The 20,476-nt window shown below is 36.1% G+C and overlaps 2 protein-coding genes across 28 annotated transcripts in view; both read right to left on the bottom strand.

Moving 5' to 3' along the window:
* Positions 1 to 95: 95 nt before the first annotated feature.
* Positions 96 to 7,007, bottom strand: LOC127977078 (lipase maturation factor 2-like). Its single transcript, XM_052581766.1, has 9 exons — positions 6,838 to 7,007; positions 5,613 to 5,641; positions 4,915 to 4,951; positions 4,730 to 4,835; positions 4,549 to 4,645; positions 3,814 to 3,948; positions 3,049 to 3,217; positions 2,832 to 2,943; positions 96 to 1,043 (listed from the first exon to the last, which is right to left on the bottom strand). The coding sequence occupies exons 1-9, from the start codon at positions 6,929 to 6,931 to the stop codon at positions 902 to 904; spliced, it is 921 nt and encodes a 306-aa protein (XP_052437726.1). The 5' UTR covers positions 6,932 to 7,007; the 3' UTR covers positions 96 to 901.
* A 660-nt stretch (positions 7,008 to 7,667) lies between these two features.
* Positions 7,668 to 20,476, bottom strand: part of LOC127977240 (C2 domain-containing protein 5) — a 32,781-nt gene continuing 19,972 nt past the window's right edge. For 8 of the 27 annotated variants that reach the window (XM_052581985.1, XM_052581994.1, XM_052582003.1 and 5 more), the window contains 15 exons: positions 19,309 to 19,500; positions 17,073 to 17,259; positions 16,802 to 16,966; positions 16,551 to 16,691; positions 16,382 to 16,445; positions 15,887 to 15,948; positions 15,459 to 15,554; positions 15,234 to 15,323; positions 14,980 to 15,067; positions 14,805 to 14,891; positions 13,915 to 13,950; positions 13,477 to 13,578; positions 9,750 to 9,943; positions 8,737 to 8,883; positions 7,668 to 8,648 (listed from right to left, as the gene is read on the bottom strand). In XM_052581985.1, the coding sequence (XP_052437945.1) occupies positions 8,523 to 8,648; positions 8,737 to 8,883; positions 9,750 to 9,943; positions 13,477 to 13,578; positions 13,915 to 13,950; positions 14,805 to 14,891; positions 14,980 to 15,067; positions 15,234 to 15,323; positions 15,459 to 15,554; positions 15,887 to 15,948; positions 16,382 to 16,445; positions 16,551 to 16,691; positions 16,802 to 16,966; positions 17,073 to 17,259; positions 19,309 to 19,500 (1,777 nt within the window). In that variant the 3' untranslated portion in view covers positions 7,668 to 8,522. The remainder of the gene's footprint in view (positions 8,649 to 8,736; positions 8,884 to 9,749; positions 9,944 to 13,476; positions 13,579 to 13,914; positions 13,951 to 14,804; positions 14,892 to 14,979; positions 15,068 to 15,233; positions 15,324 to 15,458; positions 15,555 to 15,886; positions 15,949 to 16,381; positions 16,446 to 16,550; positions 16,692 to 16,801; positions 16,967 to 17,072; positions 17,260 to 19,308; positions 19,501 to 20,476) is intronic. The other 19 variants (XM_052582004.1, XM_052582001.1, XM_052582009.1 and 16 more) reach the window with 12 other exon arrangements.

Below are 20,476 nucleotides of genomic sequence, written 5' to 3'. Positions count from 1 at the left end.
CTTCACTTATATTATCACATTAAAAATGCAATACTACTGTACTGTACATCACAGTGGTCAAATATGTTATTACAATACACAAATATTACAAACCATAACCAGTTAAAGATCAATTTACTGTTTTATGTTACATAACATGACAGTTAAAGCGGAAAACTGTTTCAAATGCTCTTCAAATAATTAAATACATATAAATAATGATAGAAAATATATCCAATGCATAGCAATTCACATCAACAACAACAAAAAACACTGTTTTTAATATCCAATACTTTACCGTGTATTTATGTATTAAAACTAAAATCACAATGTAATTAATTCATTTATTAATAAAACATGTTTTTAAAATATTAGTAATATTAATTTTTTTGTAATGTTTTAATTATTATTATTATTATTAACAATATTATTCAAAATAATTTGTATTCACAGTTAAATAAGCACACTGTTTTGGGAAAAGTATGCAAATAAAATATATATTTTATTTTAATCACAATTTTTTGGGTTGTTTTTTCCCCAAATTGTGTAGCTGTATTTTCATATATAGACTGAAGATAAATTAAATTTTACTTTAAATTATTAGGTACTAGACCATAACGCTTGTAAAATAGTTAAATCTTGGTAAATATCAACACTCATACCAGTGCATGTTTACTAAAAAATATACACACATAAATACACACAAAATTATTTTTGTGCAAAAAAAATATTTTAATGACATTTCATTTTGATTTGTCTTCACTATATCTACAGTATGCTTTGCAAGGTCAATGAAGATGATTCAAAAACCCTGTTTTGTTGAATCAAACTATCCTGCAGATAACAGACGGTGAACTTTAGGTCTGTTTGTTCTCCTGAGAGGTTATCGACATTCAACATGTGTCCCAATTTAATTACACTTTCACTTTTGACAGCACTTTGACTTGTTTCTTACCTTCAAACTATGTTGAACCAGCATCTGTTCAAGGTAAGAGTCACCAAGGTGCACCATGGGATAGAACTCCTCCACATACACCCGTCTCCACCATCTCTGGGGATATGACCTAAACACACACAAACACATCCAATGTGACCAGGTCATAAAGACAGAGAATGCAACCAATAAGGCTAAACATTAATATTAACTTTATAAAAAATTACTCGAAATAAAATAAATGTCAATTGAATAAAGAAATATAAAAAATATGTATTAAAAACATTTAAAACAGATTAGCAACAGTTATCCTTTGAGAGAAGATTAAAGGTGCCATATGCAAAAATTGAGGTAAAAATATCCATAACATGACCTACACGCATCAAAAGAATGAGAAGAAATAAGGGCAATGATGTCATAAAAAAAATGTCAAGTTATAGTGCTGCAGAGATATCAACCTTAATTAGCATTAGCATTACTAGCCCCGGCCCGACAGGTGTCGTAATACCAGTTTCGGCCATGGGAGGCGGTATGCGGGCAACATAACCACCAGCCAACCTGCAATACACAAATAACTCGCACGGCTTGTGGGCATGTACTTGAACCTGATGTCAATCATGTGGAAAGTACAGCCCAGTACTTTCATTGAAAGTTCATTGAGCATTTCAGTTCAGGGAAGAGAGCGCCACCCGCTACAGGGAAACAACCGCGCTCGGAATCACAAATCAAATCCGATAAGAAAAGGAGCCGAACCAGAGTAAACATCGGCACTGCTTTCAATTGCTGGAGACAACTGATGGACCTGAAAGAAATAAGGCTCGACTCCGAACTTGCAACATTTCTAACAGTAAGTTAGATGCTGTTAGTATTTCGCTAGAAGTTTGTTTTATATGTTTGTGTATTTGTTTTTCGGGAAGTTATAACATAGAAATGTATCGAAGGCTGTTCGATAAACGTGCTAATGTTAGCGATGGCTAACCGTAGCTGCGTTTGATAATTAGCTAGCTATAACTTAACGTTACCCATTTTATTATATCATGACTAACCTGCTCTGTCTAGTCTGTTGGTCTCCGTGTCCTCTTTGCTTCGTGGTTTTTCTGTGCGTGAAAAAATTGATGTGTGGCGTGAAAGCGTGTGAAAAGAGTCAATTGCGTGTGTCTCACGGTGAATGCTTGAGAGTTGGCACATTAGTTCTCAAGCAGAATAAAGGACAGGTTGATTATTGCTGTTTAGCGTTTGTATTAATCTATGATGTGTCCCTGTTTGCGTACAGGGACATAAAAAATAAATTAAAAGTGATACGTGGACCAAGGTGTCTGAGATTGTTCATTTTAAGTAAAGGATCCTAATATTTCGTCCACAACAATATTTAATGAGGTTAACTTATAACTCCCTGTGGTTAGTCTGCACGAGATCAACAAGCTTGTTTGCTTTGCGGGCGCTTTAAATACAAAATAAGCGTTCGATCTACGTTAGAGCGTCTGAGCACTCACAAATCTTTCTGCAGCGTCGTGAGCAGAGCGGCAAGAGCGATTTTTGACGATCTCGACGCCGGCGGTGTGAACGCACAGTTAGGCTTCGGCTATGGCTGTAGTGTTGTTGTGAAATTAGGGGCGGAGCATAGAGACTATTCCGTTTCTCGTTTGTTACTCTAGAGTAGACCAATTCACTTTATTGAGGCATACTGCCCCCATCTGTTATGGAATGTGGAGTATGACTTGATTTTTTTTGCCAAACATTACAGATGACACCTTTAAATGCTAAAATAGTTAAAACTAAAACCAATAAATAAAAATAAAAGATTAACAAAAAAATCTAAACAACTTTCAATTATTTTATTTCTGACAGTTGCCAACATTTTTCCTTTAAAAAAAATACAATAAAATGTATAAAATAAAATAAAATAGTATGCACTCACCTGTCCTCTTTGGGCTTGCTGAACCAGTATTTGTAGCGGTGAGCTCGGAGGTACGCAGGGGGCTGTTTGCTGAACGGATACTGAGACTCATCTGTCTGAATGAGTCTGATCACTGCTCAACACACACATATAGTATAAAACACTGCATCTTGTTCAGACTGATGCACTGGATGCATTGAAATCTCATGCGTGCAGAAGCGAACACACGTCGTCTCACCGTCTCGCTTGCCCTGCAGAAGTCTGTGTAGGAGGCTGCTGAACCAGGGGCTCTGTGTGTGCGGCCCAAGAGCAGCAAACCACATCTGCCAGTCCAGCCTGGGCTGGTGCGGAGCCACCACAGGGGGCGCTCTGCTCATGTTCCCCGGCTTATACATGAACTCGATCTCCTGCAAAAATAGAAACACACCTAACACTTACTGACTACAATCATATTCGTGATCCTGGACCATTTTTTTTTTTCAAAAGCTGAATAAATCACTTTCCTTTGAAGTATGGTTTGTTAGGATGCAACAATATTTATCTGAGATACAACTATCTGGAAATCATGAAACTAAGGGTGCAAACAAATGAAAATATAGAGAAAATTGCCTTTAAACTTGTCCAAATTAAGTCATTAGCAAAGCATATACTGTAACTAACCAAAAAAGAAATTTACTAAATCTTTACTTAATATCCTAATGATTTTTGGCATAAAAGAAAAATTGATAATATTAACCCAAACAATGTATTGTTGGCTATTGCTACAAATATACTCATGCCACTTCAGACTGGTTTTGTGCTCCAGGGTCACATATATTTAGATTTACAGTAGAAATGTTTACATGGTTCAGTTTCTGTCAATCCGTATTAATCCCATCTGATTATAGATTCTGAATGTTCTTCAATCCCACTGAGCCATCAGTTAAATTACTGATTAACAGATTATTTGTGTGCATGTAAATGTAGCTAGTTTTAATTTAACCAACTGAATGATTAACTTCACCATAACATGTTGAAGATGGTGCATGTAGAACAATTCTGAACAATTCAGCTGGTAACGGTCAGTCAGCTCAAACGCTGTCCGGACGCCAGGCCAGAGGTTACTGTGTGCATCATACTCAAAGTAGGTGTAGGGAACCTGCACACACACTTCATTATTGGAGTCATCATTTTTAAACAACTTAAATGGACAGCGCATTCAAACAAATAAGAAAATGAAGTTCTCCTGTGTATTTAACATGTGGAAGCATAAACTACATTTTGATAAATAAAAATGCAGAGGGCAAGATTTTTGGTAATAAATTAAATTGAGTTCCTCATAAAAGCTACTGTATGGTTTGAGAAAACTTTAAATATGCAGACTTGATAGATGTACGGACTACTTTTATGGTCCATTTTTGACATTTGTCACCATCCACTTTTCTGGAAAACTACAAATGATTAATTCTGCTATTAAACTCATCAGACAGGTTTGGAACTGCATGCAGCTGACAAAATGCAGACATTTTTTTTTTTATTCCAAGAGGGTCCTCACACCATTGGTGCTCGGGCCCTAAAAAAAAAAAGAAAAAAAGAAACTAAATACAAATAAATAAAGATAAATAAATAAAATAAAAACATAAAATGACTAAAACTTTAATTAAAACAGAAAACATCATAAAGCTAATTCAAAATATTAATAAATGCTTTAGAATTATATTATTGACACTAAAACAGCACAGACAGGAAGTTTACTGACCAGACTGATGACGAACATGGAGACTGACGCCGCAGCCATAACTGCCCACTGGACTGTGCTCCAGAGACACCACAACACTCCTCTCACACACGCACACCTGAAACAGAAACATCTGTTCTACCAGGATGCCATCTAATGGACAAACTGAGCCAACAAATCAAACACCAGCCACATCACTCACTTAAACATGGAGGAAATGATCTCCCATGTGAGAGACAGCACGCCAATCCAGAAACTGGGCACTGTGACCGTCTTCAGAAAGCCGTTGAACTCAAAATACGTAAAAGCTGAGGAACAGGAACACAGAGAGAGATAAATGATTCTGAACCAGAACTCAACTCAATCAGATATAGTCAGGAGCTTCACCTGTTTTGGTGGAGACGCTTTTGTTTTCCCAGTCCACCTGCAAGAGTCATGGAGACGCACTTTTGAAGACCAGGGCATTTTCATGGGAGCGATGAGAATGGCCAAGAACCCCGTCCCTGAGATCAAAATGTTTGACAGACTCTAAAAGGCTTCTGATGTGCTGAACTCATTTCATATTAACACAGACTCATAGTAAAGTACTCAAAAGTGTTTTGTTGCTATGGTTGGAAAGCAGTTAAACAAAGCTATAGATAGTTACCGTATTTTCCGGACTAGAAGTCAGATTTTTATTATAGTTTGTCTGGTCCTGGGACTTATAGTCAGGTGCGACTTATTTATCAAAATTAATTTGACATGAACCTAGAGAAATGAACTAAGAGAAAACATTACCGTCTCCAGCCGTGAGAGGGCGCTCTATGCTGCTCAGTTCTCCTGTAGTCTACACTGAGCAGCATATAGCGCCCTCTCGTGGCTGTAAACGGTAATGTATTCTCTTGGTTCATGGTTCTAACAGTGCGACTTATAGATGTTTTTTTCCTCGTCATGACGTATTTTTGGACTGATGCGACTTATACTTAGGTGCGTTATAGTCCGAGAAATACGGTACCTAACAGACATAATTTGGGGAATAAAAACACTTGTGAATCAATAAAACATCGGTGCAGCAGCAGCACACTGACAGAAGATCTAATACTCACCACTGAAAGTAGAAGAAGACTTGACCCACCTACAGACACAAGAAGCATTACATTTCAGTTCCTTCCACATTAACTTCTATAATCATGTTTTCACCCTTGATAGCGAAGTAGTATTTGTGCACCTATTGGGCAGAAAATGTTTTTATTTTTTAGTTAATGGTCAACAGCAGGTTGGATATATTGCAAACTTAATATGATACAAAAGAGTTTAAAAGAAAGCAAATGAGAAATTTTGCTAATATTTATATATAATTTAGCCAAAGGCCACCTGTTCTCTTTACATTACACAAGATGGTGTAAACCACATCATTGACAAAAAATAAATTTTGAATTGTGACCTAAAAATCAGAATCTGAGATTTAATTTATGTCATAGTGTTACTTGAAGTTTTAGATTTTTCTGAATCCTAAGAATTTATTTCCAGGTTTCAGGTCTCAGATTGTTTATGTGGTCTCACTCTTTAGATTTAAATGTAAATTTAAATTAAATTAGATGAAAAAACATGACATATGCTAAACATGCAATATTGGTCATATCATACTGTATATTAGACATACAGCACGGTGGTGGCCAAAATGATTAGAACACTAGTATTTCCAGCAGCTAAAAATGGTTTTAAGTCATTTATTTCTATATTTTGCTGTAGTGTGTCAGCTGGAAATATCAGTTTACATTTCCACACATTCATTTTTTCATTAATTGTAATAATCCAGTGAGATTTGTGTTTGCACAAGGAGTCTGACAACAGAGATCTGATCTCACCATCATCAGTCTGTCTGGAATAACATGAAGACACAGAACAAACTGTGACAACGTCTCCAAGATGCTTCAAGAAACCTCTCTTTATTAGACAATACTATAGTAAATGTGTTTTTATTTGTTCATATATGATTTCCGATATGCATTTCCTTTTCAGTGAAAGTATGGTTGTAGTATTCAGACTTCACTGATTTTAACATGCATTTTTGATTTTACACTCTGCATGTTTCTGAACAGTCTGAGATGTTTTGCACAGAGAGTTCTGTCTTTAAAATGCTTTACTACAATACGGAACACACTGGAATAAACATCCTGTAGACTTGAAAACTGTAAACTTACCTAATGTACTCACAGATTAGCATGTCTGTTTAAAATGCATGTCTTAAAAGATTTTTACTGCATGTTTAACTGATGCACTTGTGCTGTTGGTTCAATACAGGCAAGTTAAACAAATCTTCAAACTCACCTGGAATCTGCACAGGAAGAGAAGCGAAGGCAAACATATAAATAAAAGACAGGCACCACAAAAACATGTGCATTGGCAGCCTTATATCTCCCATTTTTGTTCTGTAAACTCCTAAAGGAAACAGGTGGAGTTCTCCTCAAGATGGAGATCAGGGGGGTTTGAATCGAAATGCTCACGTCTGAAATGCGGAGGCGCGAGGTTTCCCAACAAATCCTACTATGGCGAAGACTTGCCTCATGAATATTACCTACGTCACGCACGGGGTTCGACTTTTCATGAATATGTATTACGTCAATAGGCGCTCGTCGGTGAGAGCAGCCGATTGGCTGAAAGGCAAGACGTTTGAAAGTGGGCGTTACAGAACGAACCCATGTTAAGACTCGGCTCATTAATTATTAAGTAGGTTGCGCATTTACCAGAGACCTAAGTCTCCATTTACCTGGAGATGTCAGAAAGGTTTACGAGCAAAAATCAAGACGTCCCTCGTCATAGTAGGATTCGGGAATTTCAGACACGCTCGCCTATTTACTTTTTAATTTAATTAGTTATCATAATGGTTTCATTTGTTACAAGTTTTTGGAGACTTATTAAATACTTAAGAGTAGACGCATTTTTTTTCTTTTTCTGGCAACTACTAGCGTCTCAGATTGTAACAATTGTTGACTTTAATGCCGTATCTGACCAAAAAAGAAAGAAAGAAAGAAAAAAAACTCAAGAAGTTACATGATTCTGCATTCATTGCAGTTATATGTTAGATCAGAAAAATGATAAATTAAATCCATAATAAGTTCATTTAAAAAAAACGGAAGAATTTGACAAGGACTAACCACACCGGAGCAATAATAGTTTTATTTCAATTTTAACTTATTCGTGTGCAATTATGATTTGTCCTTAGGCAAACACATATACAAAATAATAGCATTAAAAGTCAGTCAACACATGAACAGAGCCGCCCACCTCGTATCCAGACCCATCATCTGTACATTCAAGTGTCAGTCCATTGGTGAACACAACTCTGCCTTAAATTTCTCTTTCTCAAAACGATTAACTGGCATTGCACATGCAAGAGAACCGGACCGGCCTTGCAGAAGTCCAACCCAAACATTATGATGAAAAAAAAAAAAAAAAAAGCACTGTGGCACATGAAAGCAAACAAATGTTTCCAGCATTTGACATGATTTTAAGGAGATCAGTAGGACATGACAGGAAGTGTCTAATTTAAAACCAGTATTTAAAATACTGAACTGGATGTCCATGTGAGTGCATCAGTAGTTTACCCCTCTATTTAAATACAAGAATGGCCATATAAAGAGTTGCTGACACATTTACACACACTCTGTGAACACAAAGACGGATTTTATAGACCTTTTGAATTTGGTAGCTGCCTCCGCCACATTTGGACAAAATGGAATGTGAACAACGGCCAATACATAGAAACATGGCAGATGACCTTTCTGAAAGGCTTCTGACGGGGGGAGGATTTTAAAACATTGTTCTGAAATAAAACTAAATATTGGCCATTTGATGGGTTTAAAATATGACACTTTGGACAACTAACCAATAAGGTCTAGATTTTCGCTTCTTTTGGAGGTTTGGTTGGTAGATTTAGCGTGACACTGCTTTAAATGGCATGGTCCATGTGAAGAATTGTTTACTTGAGAATTTATCAGTGTGTGTGTATGAGTTCACGTTCCTTCCCCGCCGTTGGAGGGGTGTGTGGTGGCTGACTGAGTCTGTACCAAAGTCGAATCAAGTTCAGATTCTCGGACGAAAATAACAGCGTCCCCGCTGACATTGATTAGGCACTGCGCCTGTAAAGCACACAACATGAGCATAAATGAACAAACATGATGGGTTGAGTGTGTATGAGTCTGTGCGTGTGACTGTGCATGTATTAACCTGGTTCTTGTTAGGGTTCTCCATGAACACACACTCCTTCATGCTGTAGGAGACGACAGCATTTCCTCCAAGAGCAGCGACGTGGGCACGAACCATCGCAAATACTTCAGCAATAAACGTATGCAGAAACCCACTCACACCTCCCTCCTAAAACATATGAAAAAATGTGACAATAATACTACCAAGAATATAAATGAATTACTACTTTTAAATAATTTTAAAAATCTTTAATATTATTACAATAAAAGCAATATTTGGCACTATTGATATTTATTATTATTCATAGTAACAACACAATTTACCATAATAATATTATTACCAATATTTTCATCAATGTAAATAATTGTAATTAATTAAAAAATGTTTAATCTTTTTTACAATAAAAGCAATAATAATTGGCACTATTAATATTTTTTATTATTCATAATAACAACACAATTTACCATAAATAATATTATTACCAATATTTTCATCAATGTAAATAACTGTAATTAATAAAAAACAATTAATATTATTTGAATAAAGGCACTATTCATTTGTTTTATTCATAACAAAAACAACACAATTTACCATATTAAAAAATATTAACAGTATTTTAAATCAATGTAAATTGTGATTAATTAAAAAATATTTAACATTATTACAATACTTCATATAAACAAGTCATTGTAATATATTAATACCTTTATATTATTATTTTTTATTTGCATTAATGAAAATAACATTTTAATAACCCTACTATTATTTAATATTAAATAATAATACTTAGAAATTGTAGTATTAATAATTGTAAACAATATTAAAAGGAATATTCATTTAATAGCATTAATATGAATATATTCAAAAATAATATTCATAATTTTTATTGCTATTAAAATTATATTGTTATATTTTCAATTGCATTGATATTATTAAAATACTTAACATACATTTTATTATTATTAATAATAATAACAAGCAAACTTCTAAATGTACGTGACCTGGATGAGTCTAAAAAACAGTGAGACTGCTACCTCTCTGAGTGAAGAGGTCTCTCTAATGAAGAACATGTTAATGATGCCAAGGTATTTGATGATCTTTGCTCCAGGAATGAAAGAGAGTGGGGTCATTTTGACGACTGCCACAGAACTGCCTGAGTAGGAACGATCTGACCGAAGAGAACGAGAGCGACCTTCAGGCAATGGGCTGGCCTTCTCCAGAGATGATGCTGTTGAGAGTAAGAGAGCGAGAGAGAGAAGATACCAGACATGGCCTTGAGAGGGCGTGTACAGGACCGATGGATGTGACGAGACAAACATAGTGTGACCGAGGAAAAAGGACGTGTGCAGTTGTGTATTACAGATCAGCAGCATGTGATCAAAGTAAAGCAATGACACTGCACCATGCAAATAAAGAGCATGCAAATACAGAGACAGAGGAGGAGAGAAAGAATGAATACACGCATGTTCAGTCGGCCTTGATAAATCAGAGGGCGATGAGCTTTGAGGAGGGAAGACACTTCTATAAAGAGTGTGAAAGAGCTTGAAATCTCAAAGCAGTAAAACATCATTCATGACACTGCATCACAATTATTACACAGAGCACTAATGCGCATGCAGCTCCCAAACATTGCTCTAACTATCAGTGGACTCAATTAGGGCCGAGCGATATATGCAATTTTACTGGGATTATTTTGTTGACGACATATAATAAAGCAACATAGTGAATACTGCAATGATTTTATGAAAGCAATATCGTGATTTGAACATTAGAGTCAGTTATGTTACATTCATTTACATGAAACATGAATTAGCTCAAATCCTTTTCAAAGAACTGATTTAAAATAAAAAAAACCCTGATTTAAAAACACTTAGAAGTCTTCATTTGTTATTTTTCATATTTTAGTAAGAACAATAAGTTCACAGATACTTCTGTTTATTCCTACGTGTTATCAGGGTTTCCACACATTCCACACTTTTTCCATTACTAAAACTAAAGTTGTTAAAGCCATTAATAATAATTTATAAACATCACTAACATGTTATTGCTAAAATGTTAACAATAATAATAATAGCATAACTGGACAAATTTATATTAAATTATATACATATTAATATTTAATAATAACAATTTTTAGTAATGTTTTATTACTATTAATTAATTTTAAGAATATTAGTATTATTTAATATTTCAATTTTCAAATTTCTGACAAGAATGCTGTTATAATGGTTCATAGAAATTATAATTTAATTAGTTTCTTAATCATTTTTGTGGTCATTTGGTGAAAAATGGTGTGGAAAACAAACATGACTTGACTGTTTTTTACTTAATGTGTAATTTTAGAGCATTTACATAAATATTGAGATATAAATTATGATTTTTTTTTTTAGCTTTAACGCCCAACCCTGGACTATTCAATCTGCACAGCCATACTTCTGATGCATCAATGCATCATATGCGACTCTGCATGGGCCCATGCTCTGTGTTTGTTCATACTCATTACATCAGCAAGCTCAAACACTGAAATCACTGAGGTACCACTGTCTTCATCTTGGCTCCCCACTAGGACTCAACCTCAACTTTCACACTCTGTCTATCAAGTTTGATCGGATCGGCATATTGCAGCAAGACTCGTCCACTTTTTGATGCAGGACATAGGAGTATGTGTGTGTAAGGATGCGTGTATAAGTATAGACTGCAGTCAGAGTTGATGTCATTTTAAATTTGACATTTGATTATTAATGAATACAAGGCTGTGAGGGTTAGAGGATAATATGTCCCCTGGTCTTTACTTAGCAGGCAAAAATTTTAGAAAAATAACATTTAAAACATGGTTTATGAACGTTTCCTGTGATCCAGGACTTACATACATGAAAAAACTAAATGTATATCTGTTAGGGTTAGGGTTAGGGCTACCTAACCCTAACCCTAACCCACACTTGTATACACACATACAGTATTGTTCAAAATAATAGCAGTACAATGTGACTAACCAGAATAATCAAGGTTTTTAGTATATTTTTTATTGCTACGTGGCAAACAAGTTACCAGTAGGTTCAGTAGATTGTCAGAAAACAAACAAGACCCAGCATTCATGATATGCACGCTCTTAAGGCTGTGCAATTGGGCAATTAGTTGAAAGGGGTGTGTTCAAAAAAATAGCAGTGTCTACCTTTGACTGTACAAACTCAAAACTATTTTGTACAAACATTTTTTTTTTCTGGGATTTAGCAATCCTGTGAATCACTAAACTAATATTTAGTTGTATGACCACAGTTTTTTAAAACTGCATGACATCTGCGTGGCATGGAGTCAACCAACTTGTGGCACCTCTCAGCTGTTATTCCACTCCATGATTCTTTAACAACATTCCACAATTCATTCACATTTCTTGGTTTTGCTTCAGAAACAGCATTTTTGATATCACCCCACAAGTTCTCAATTGGATTAAGGTCTGGAGATTGGGCTGGCCACTCCATAACATTAATTTTGTTGGTTTGGAACCAAGACTTTGCCCGTTTACTAGTGTGTTTTGGGTCATTGTCTTGTTGAAACAACCATTTCAAGGGCATGTCCTCATCAGCATAGGGCAACATGACCTCTTCAAGTATTTTAACATATGCAAACTGATCCATGATCCCTGGTATGCGATAAATAGGCCCAACACCATAGTAGGAGAAACATGCCCATATCATGATGCTTGCACCTCCATGCTTCACTGTCTTCACTGTGTACTGTGGCTTGAATTCAGAGTTTGGGGGTCGTCTCACAAACTGCCTGTGGCCCTTGGACCCAAAAAGAACAATTTTACTCTCATCAGTCCACAAAATGTTCCTCCATTTCTCTTTAGGCCAGTTGATGTGTTCTTTGGCAAATTGTAACCTCTTCTGCACATGCCTTTTTTTTAACAGAGGGACTTTGCGGGGGATTCTTGAAAATAGATTAGCTTCATACAGACGTCTTCTAACTGTCACAGTACTTACAGGTAACTCCAGACTGTCTTTGATCATCCTGGAGGTGATCATTGGCTGAGCCTTTGCCATTCTGGTTATTCTTCTATCCATTTTGATGGTTGTCTTCCGTTTTCTTCCACGTCTCTCTGGTTTTGCTCTCCATTTTAAGGCATTGGAGATCATTTTAGCTGAACAGCCTATCATTTTTTGCACCTCTTTATAGGTTTTCCCCTCTCTAATCAACTTTTTAATCAAAGTACGCTGTTCTTCTGAACAATGTCTTGAACGACCCATTTTCCTCAGCTTTCAAATGCATGTTCAACAAGTGTTGGCTTCATCCTTAAATAGGGGCCACCTGATTCACACCTGTTTCTTCACAAAATTGATGACCTCAGTGACTGAATGCCACACTGCTATTTTTTTGAACACACCCCTTTCAACTAATTCAACTAATTGCCCAATTGCACAGCCTTAAGAGCGTGCATATCATGAATGCTGGGTCTCATTTGTTTTCTGAGAATCTACTGAACCTACTGGTAACTTGTTTGCCACGTAGCAATAAAAAAATATACGAAAAACCTTGATTATTCTGGTTAGTCACATTGTACTGCTATTATTTTGAACAATACTGTACGTGAATATAGAAAGGTATTATTTTAGTGGAACAACATCTAATAAAATATATTGGGACCATTTTGATTACATCTTGAAATTAAAGATCCTGTTAAATATGCAGTTTACTCTGACTAGGGTCTATGTGATTGTGTGTGTGTTTGTGTGTTAAGCCAGTTTGCGTGTGTGCTCCTACTTGTTTTAACCGATCCGCGTCTTATGGTGTGAGCTTTCAGTTTAAGCTGCTCTATCCAGGAGCTGCATCTGTCTGCAAAGGAACTGTAATCAACTGAGGAGGCTGGACATACACACACACACACACACATACATATGTATATATAGACAGACATTCAGAAACGAACACAGATAGACACGAACATACAGTACACACACACAGAAATATGAGCACATGCGGTCACAAATCCCGCGGACAAGAACATACACACAACGACACAGAGGGACAAAGAGAAGAGGAAATAACACAAAGAAAGAAAGAATAAAAAAAGGGGTAAAATGGATGATGCTGGGGTGTGTGCTGCAGCACTTCAAACTGTCACACACAACAGGAGCAGAAATTAAAAGAAAGAAACACCCTGCTGCCTCCAGAACTCTCAAAAACGGATCAGGTACTGACCTCTGGCCGACAGATGGCTGCCAACCTCTGACAGACCTGACACACACACACACACACACACACAGTGTGCGTTAAAGGGACACACCAAGGAAAACAGTATATTCCTTAATATTGTGAAAAGTCAGTGTGCAATATAGATAAAAGAACTCATAATATTAATCTTAATATTATACGATTTTCAGGGGCCCCACAAAAAAAAAAAACACACATATACACATGTATATTATTTTTAATACAAGTGGTAGACATATATATCAATAAGTCTTCTTTTTATTGGCCGATGTGTTCGAGGCGGGACTTTTATTTTGATGTCGCTGAGAAAGGCAGTGGTTGAGCACACACAGCCACTAGGTGTTTCTCAATGTCAAGGAAGGATTCTCGGAAGCCAGTATTTCGAGGATGCTACGTCATCGACATCCGTCGAAGGACTGTTCCAATGTCGAGGATCCTCGGAATTTCAACCAAGGACTGAGTCCTTCGTTCGAAGAATATCCCATACACAGGAAAGGATGCATATGTGTATCCTTCGCGCTCTCAAATCACCCACAATCCTATGCGCGCAGCTTTGCTATCTAACGTTAGTTAAAAAATTCAAAAACGAACGTTAACGGTTTTTATTTACGTTACCAAACATTTGTTATAACTGTAGTAAATATAAGTAAAGTTTGACGTTTAAATTCCAAAACAAATTACTATAAACCGGCACTGTAGCAGTTATGTCACCGATATCTTTGGTTTTAATGCACAATAATATATATACACTTTAATTTAATTTTAAATTTAATAATAAATAATACACCTACCACTAATATAAAAGGAATATGACAAACTTTTGAAGAGCTATACAGCACTGTATGTGAAGTTTAATATGAGGATTCACCCGGGTTTACCTTTGGGGGAGCTACGAGGATTGGAAGAAGATGTTTCAGCATTGAGCTCCAGATTGAACTGAAGCTGTTCGTCATTTTCTGTTACAGCTGCAAGAGACAATCAACATTGAAGATTTGCTTTTCAAAAAGGAGTCTTACATGAACACGCTATACATACAGTACAGCACATGCTTACCCTTTATCAGTGTCTTTTCCCCACTTTGTTTGCCATTCTCCAAAGGCTGCTCTTTGTCAAAGCTCATTGCCACAGCTGTCACCGCCACCTGCCAATTAAACAACACCAACCAATCACATGTGACCGAGGTAAAAGAACGAGAATGAATCTAAACAGGACAAACAGACCTTAATGCCTTCGCTCTTACGTACTTTTCTGTTGTTTGAAAGTAATAACATATTTAAGCATTAAGGAAATAAGATCAGTGTTCTCACCTGAATGAGCTCATCTTCAGGTATGGCTACGGTGAAGTTCAAGTGACAAAGACAACAGGGGACCATCGACCGCAGTTTGAAGTACAAACTCTACAGAGTACACATATATTCCAGCTAGAGCAGTGATATCCAAACACACTTGAATCATTTGGTTTAGCTGATCCATATCAAACCAAGGTTGTAAAAATAGAGAAATGTATTCAGAAAACAGGAAAATGTATTCACCTTAAGCAGATTCTCACAGAGGTCACTGAAAATCTTATTCAGTCCCTGATTGGTTAGGTTGGCGTTAAGGCGGAAGACCCTCACAGAGGTAAACATCTGAAGAAAAATATGTTTGATTCCACATCAAACAACGATAAGCTCATATAAATTTATATAAGCATTATAGAGACAATAAATATGTTTTCCAGAGTGAACATCTCTCAAACTAGCTTCAACTGTCTGCATATATTAGAACAACAGTAACTTCAGTCTTCATTGCTAATACATACACATAAAATGCTGCTCATAATATTTGATATCTGTGCTGTGGTTTGAAATGACTCTTGCTGTCCATTTCCTGAGAACTGCATATGGTGTGTTGATGTGTTTGCATCTTCAAGAACCCAAAACTCAACAGAAACCAACTGGTTCACTGGGATGAACAGTACCTGTATAGCCGAAGTCCAGTTCTGAATCCCAGGCATTATTTCAGTGTTGCAGCTGTAGAATCCTGATGGGAAGACAAGAGAACATACATACACAGGTGAATATATAGCCAATTAAACAGAATAGAGTCAAAGTCCTTTAAGACACGTCATGTCACCCGACAGCCATCTTTGAAATGCCTCTCGGGCATGCAAGTGCAGCCCCTATCTCTTTGAATGGGGAAACATCAAATTCTCCAAAACTGTTCACACTAAGCTTACGATTAAATTTCATATTTGAAATCACCAAAGAAATCTGACAACAACTGTGTCATAAATGTTATTTCTTTTGCTCAAATAGCGTTATAAAAAGCTTATTTTTCAGGCTAGATCAGCCAGTGCACAAACAGTCCTAAGTCTCAGCGTGCTGTAGTTTCATTCAAAACTACATGAGTGACATGTCTTGGGTATTCTTTAGTCTTTGATAGAGTCCAACAATGGTCCAGCACATGTGTGTACCTGCTGGGGTGGGGGAATCAGTCAGAAGGGCATGTATATCTTCCACAGCATCCGTGTCATCAATCTAGAAGAGTATTAAAACATTCAGTCCTTCAGATTGCAAAATGGATTTCCAGCATCTCCATGTTCATCTCTCAAATCCATCAACCTCAAGTGCAAGTCAACTTACCTCCAACACAAAGGCATCCTTCTTCCCATGGGATAGGTCTAGTTCTGAAACCTCATCCGAACTCTCTGAATGAGAACGAAAGAGACGAGACCTCTGACGGGGCTCAGGGATCGGCGAACCAATGATCTCTTCCACAACCTCCTATACAATGGTGAAAAATGTTTTAGCTTTTTTTTTTTTTTAAAGAGGAAAAGGTGGCTCACATAAAATATAAAATCCTTGAAATACACTTGATGTGTACATGCACTTACAGGAGGGTTAATATCATGTAGTTCTTTGTTTTTAGCAATGGTGTCATTAATTTTCTTCTGCATAGTGGAGATATGCTGTTCGTATGTGATGTCACTGGGAGTTTTTCCCGCAATCTGGATTCCTCCGGGGCTGGGTAAAGCTGTCAGATAAACTCCTGTTGCAGACTAGATGCAACAAACAACATTTATTAAAATAAAACAGCAGCATATACAGTCATATCTAATAAAGTACATAAAATGCACTGAGCATTATATTTAATTGCACACTGACCGCTATTCCGAGCAGCATGGTCTCTCCAACGCTGATCTGGATACGTAGACCAAACAAAGCGTTCATGCTTCGTAGCTTTAATTTGTTCATCAGCTGTGTGTGGAGTTCGTACTCTAAAAATGGCAGAAGACTGCTAATGGCCGTGGCGTTCCCTTCTCCTTGCGCCTTCTTTTTAGTCCGGCACAACCTATAGTGAGATGCAAAGAATACCCAGATGACCTTCTGAATGGAGCATATTGTGATCAATCTGTATCTGACAATGCAGTAAGGATATGTCGGTATCAGATTTACATGTTCCGATTAATTGATAATGCTTTTATCACGGTATTGAAATGGTCATAATACAGTATAACAAATTTAATAACTTTTTTCTTATAACAAAAATAACTGAATATTTAAATACAATAAAGCAATATAGAAAAATATATAAAGTTAAAAGTTTTACCCAGATTAAAGTTCAAAAGAACTATAAAGACTCATAGGTATCAGTTAACAATAAGACCTCATTAGTTAACCTTAATTAATGCATTAACATTCACAATGAGCAATAGCTACATTTGCTACAGAAGTTATTAATCTTTGTTAAAAAATACAAGTCTTAGTTCATGTTAGCTCATTAAATAACACAGTTGCAACTTTTGATTTTAACATGTGTTAATGTGTTATTAAATATTGGAATAACTAAGATTAATGAATGTTCAGAAGAATTTTTCATTGGCAAACTAATGTTAACTAATGAAGCCCTAATGTAAAGTGTAAAGAATCAAAACACTTTCAAACAATATCTAGAGCATGTTATAGTCCAGATTAAAATGTGAAAAAAAATAAAATAATAATAAGTTTGCAAATAAATAGCCTATAAAGTCTAAATATTTAAAGCTGCGGTAGGGAACTTTTGGAGCTCTAGCGGTTAATAAACAGAACTGCTTGCGTCTTGCGGAAGAACATCGTAGCCGGAACTACTACTCTCTGTTTATGTCTATGAAGAATCACAAAGGTACTGGGTTACTCCCCTGCGGTACCCCCGAAGCAATCTAAAATAGTCCGAATATAAACACTTATTATAGGTGCACCCTAGTGATTCAGGACAGGCTAAAAACACGGTTTGGAAAATGGATTCATGGTGTACTGACTTATTATATAAATTTTTCTACATTTTGAACACAAACAAAGTTACGGACCACAGCTCTGATTGGCTGTTTCTTACCGGGAGCGGATGACTTTCTGCAAATGGCAATAGGACCACTGGGAGGAGACAGAGGAGCTTGATTTTTTTCACAGATTATCTGTCTCATATTCTACTGTCAGGACATAATGACAGGTTTAACAAATATGTAAAAAATATATATTTACAAAAGTTACCTACTGCAGCTTTAAGTAGTTGGCGCTTTGATGAACACCATAACGAATATACAAATCTGAATAGCTATTTAAATCTATTTAAATACGTTTTATAAAGTAGAACAGCTGCTTTATTTATAAGGGTTTCCAGACTGCATTTTCTGCAGTTTAGCACCATCTGCTGTCAGAGAGTGAGTGTGCTTTCATTCAGCATGTCTCTCACATGTTCCTCCATGTGCTTCTCATGCGTGCTTGTTTACATCAGAGAGGCACACAGCTGTGTTGTGCATTTTGACCATAAGGTGGGAAAAGTATTCTTAAAATGCATTCCAAATTCTGAATAATTTGTAATATATAATTATTTGTGGTATTTAGAAGTGCCCACGATAACAATACTGTGCATATTCATTACAGTGATATATCGCAATACTGAATACATGTCTACATTGGAATTGGCTTGACTTAACATTCAAGCAAAGTAATTACTCACTTGACACAAAAACTGTTTCAAATGTCTGTTTTAATAAAAAAATAAAAAAATAAATAAAAAAGAGCAAATGCACTCAGAGCAAATGCAACAATGGGTTTGTGTTTACTACGAAGTATTTACTACGAACTGAGTTACTATGAGCAACTGAAAACCCAAAATAATGAGCTGCGTACGTGTAAAGGAACACAGTGATGTGCTTCACGCTGAAGCAGGCAGTAAACATTTATCTAATTAAATTGCAGCCTTCGAGATTTGTTTAATTTCAATCACATGTGCAGCATGGCACACTGCTATTTAAAATGTATCATTGGATACTAAATATAGTTTCATATACTATTTTTGTTACACTGTGCAGTACGCAACAATAATATACCATCTGGACAGGATGTAATGTGCATGTAATACCTGGCCTGAATCAGGCAGCCCTTCCCGGTGACGTTGGCTTCATTAGGCAAGTCGATTGTGGTGAAGAGGACATCGGGCACTTTGTAACGGCGACAGCAGTAGCAATAGGTGAGCTGAGCAGGAAATGGTATATTCAACTCATCGTATGGTATGTGACAAAACCCGCAGCCAGGGGACACCACCTCCTCAAACCTAAATGAAATACACACTGCAATTAGTACATAAAAAATAACACAAGGGCACAAACACAGATCCAAACACCCAAATTAGCTAAAACTGAATAAAAGAATTACATAAGCATATAAATGTGTCAAGGTGGTATTATTTTTAACATAAAATATACATATGCAGAGACAAGCAAATGTTTTTAGCCCTCAGTACTTAATTTGGTTAGTAGCCATGAAAAAATAAATAAATAAAAAACACCCTCTGCAAACATACACAGACACACACACACACACACACACACCAATTTAATTAGTATTGTTTAGTACTGAGATTAAAGGAAAAGTTCACCCAAAATTAAATTTACGTTTTGATTTACTTACACTTGTGTCGTTCCAAACCTTTTGGCTTTTAATGCCACCATGAAATCCGAATTGACAATACTGCAATGTTTACTGAAAATTATTAATTCATCAATATAATTTTTTTAAATTGATGTGCTCTTGTAATCTTTAATCAAAAATATAAACGTTCTCTTCCCTTGCAACAACATCCCTTCACATAAGATTGCAAACAAGCTATATATATATATATATATATATATATATATATATATATATATATATATATATATATATATATATATATATATATATATATTAAATGTTTCATGTCGACTTTAAGAGCTACTCTATTAAGGGAAAAAACTCTCTTGTTTGAACTGAAATGTGTGTTGGTGGTGTGAGTACACAACCACCCAATAATGATAAAGATCCACCCAATGTTTTTTTTTTCATTAAATAATTTCCCCTTTCTCACATCTTATGTCAGTGTGACATCACACAGACCCAGGCCCCTCCCAGGATTGTTGATTGACACTAGTGTTTAACATTAGACCCACCCTGAGTGAAATGTCATCAGTCCTACATTGTTTCACCGCCGGAGCAGATGTAGACAATGTCTCCTAAGTGATTGTTGGATGTAATAATGAACATAGCAGTCC

Source organism: Carassius gibelio, chromosome B18, assembly GCF_023724105.1.
Source record: "Carassius gibelio isolate Cgi1373 ecotype wild population from Czech Republic chromosome B18, carGib1.2-hapl.c, whole genome shotgun sequence".
NCBI lineage: Eukaryota > Metazoa > Chordata > Actinopteri > Cypriniformes > Cyprinidae > Carassius > Carassius gibelio.
This window is presented reverse-complemented; position numbering and strand designations above follow the sequence as displayed.

Bases quoted from the DNA above. Each gene is read 5' to 3' on its own strand.
- LOC127977078 (XM_052581766.1), bottom strand. From the start codon at position 6,931: ATGGGAGATATAAGGCTGCCAATGCACATGTTTTTGTGGTGCCTGTCT. The intron at 5,642-6,837 runs GTGAGTTTGAAG...TTGTGTCTGTAG, and splicing joins TCTTCCTGTGCAGATTCCAG to GTGGGTCAAGTCTTCTTCTA. The intron at 4,836-4,914 runs GTGAAGCTCCTG...CCTGTTCCTCAG, and splicing joins AAGCGTCTCCACCAAAACAG to CTTTTACGTATTTTGAGTTC.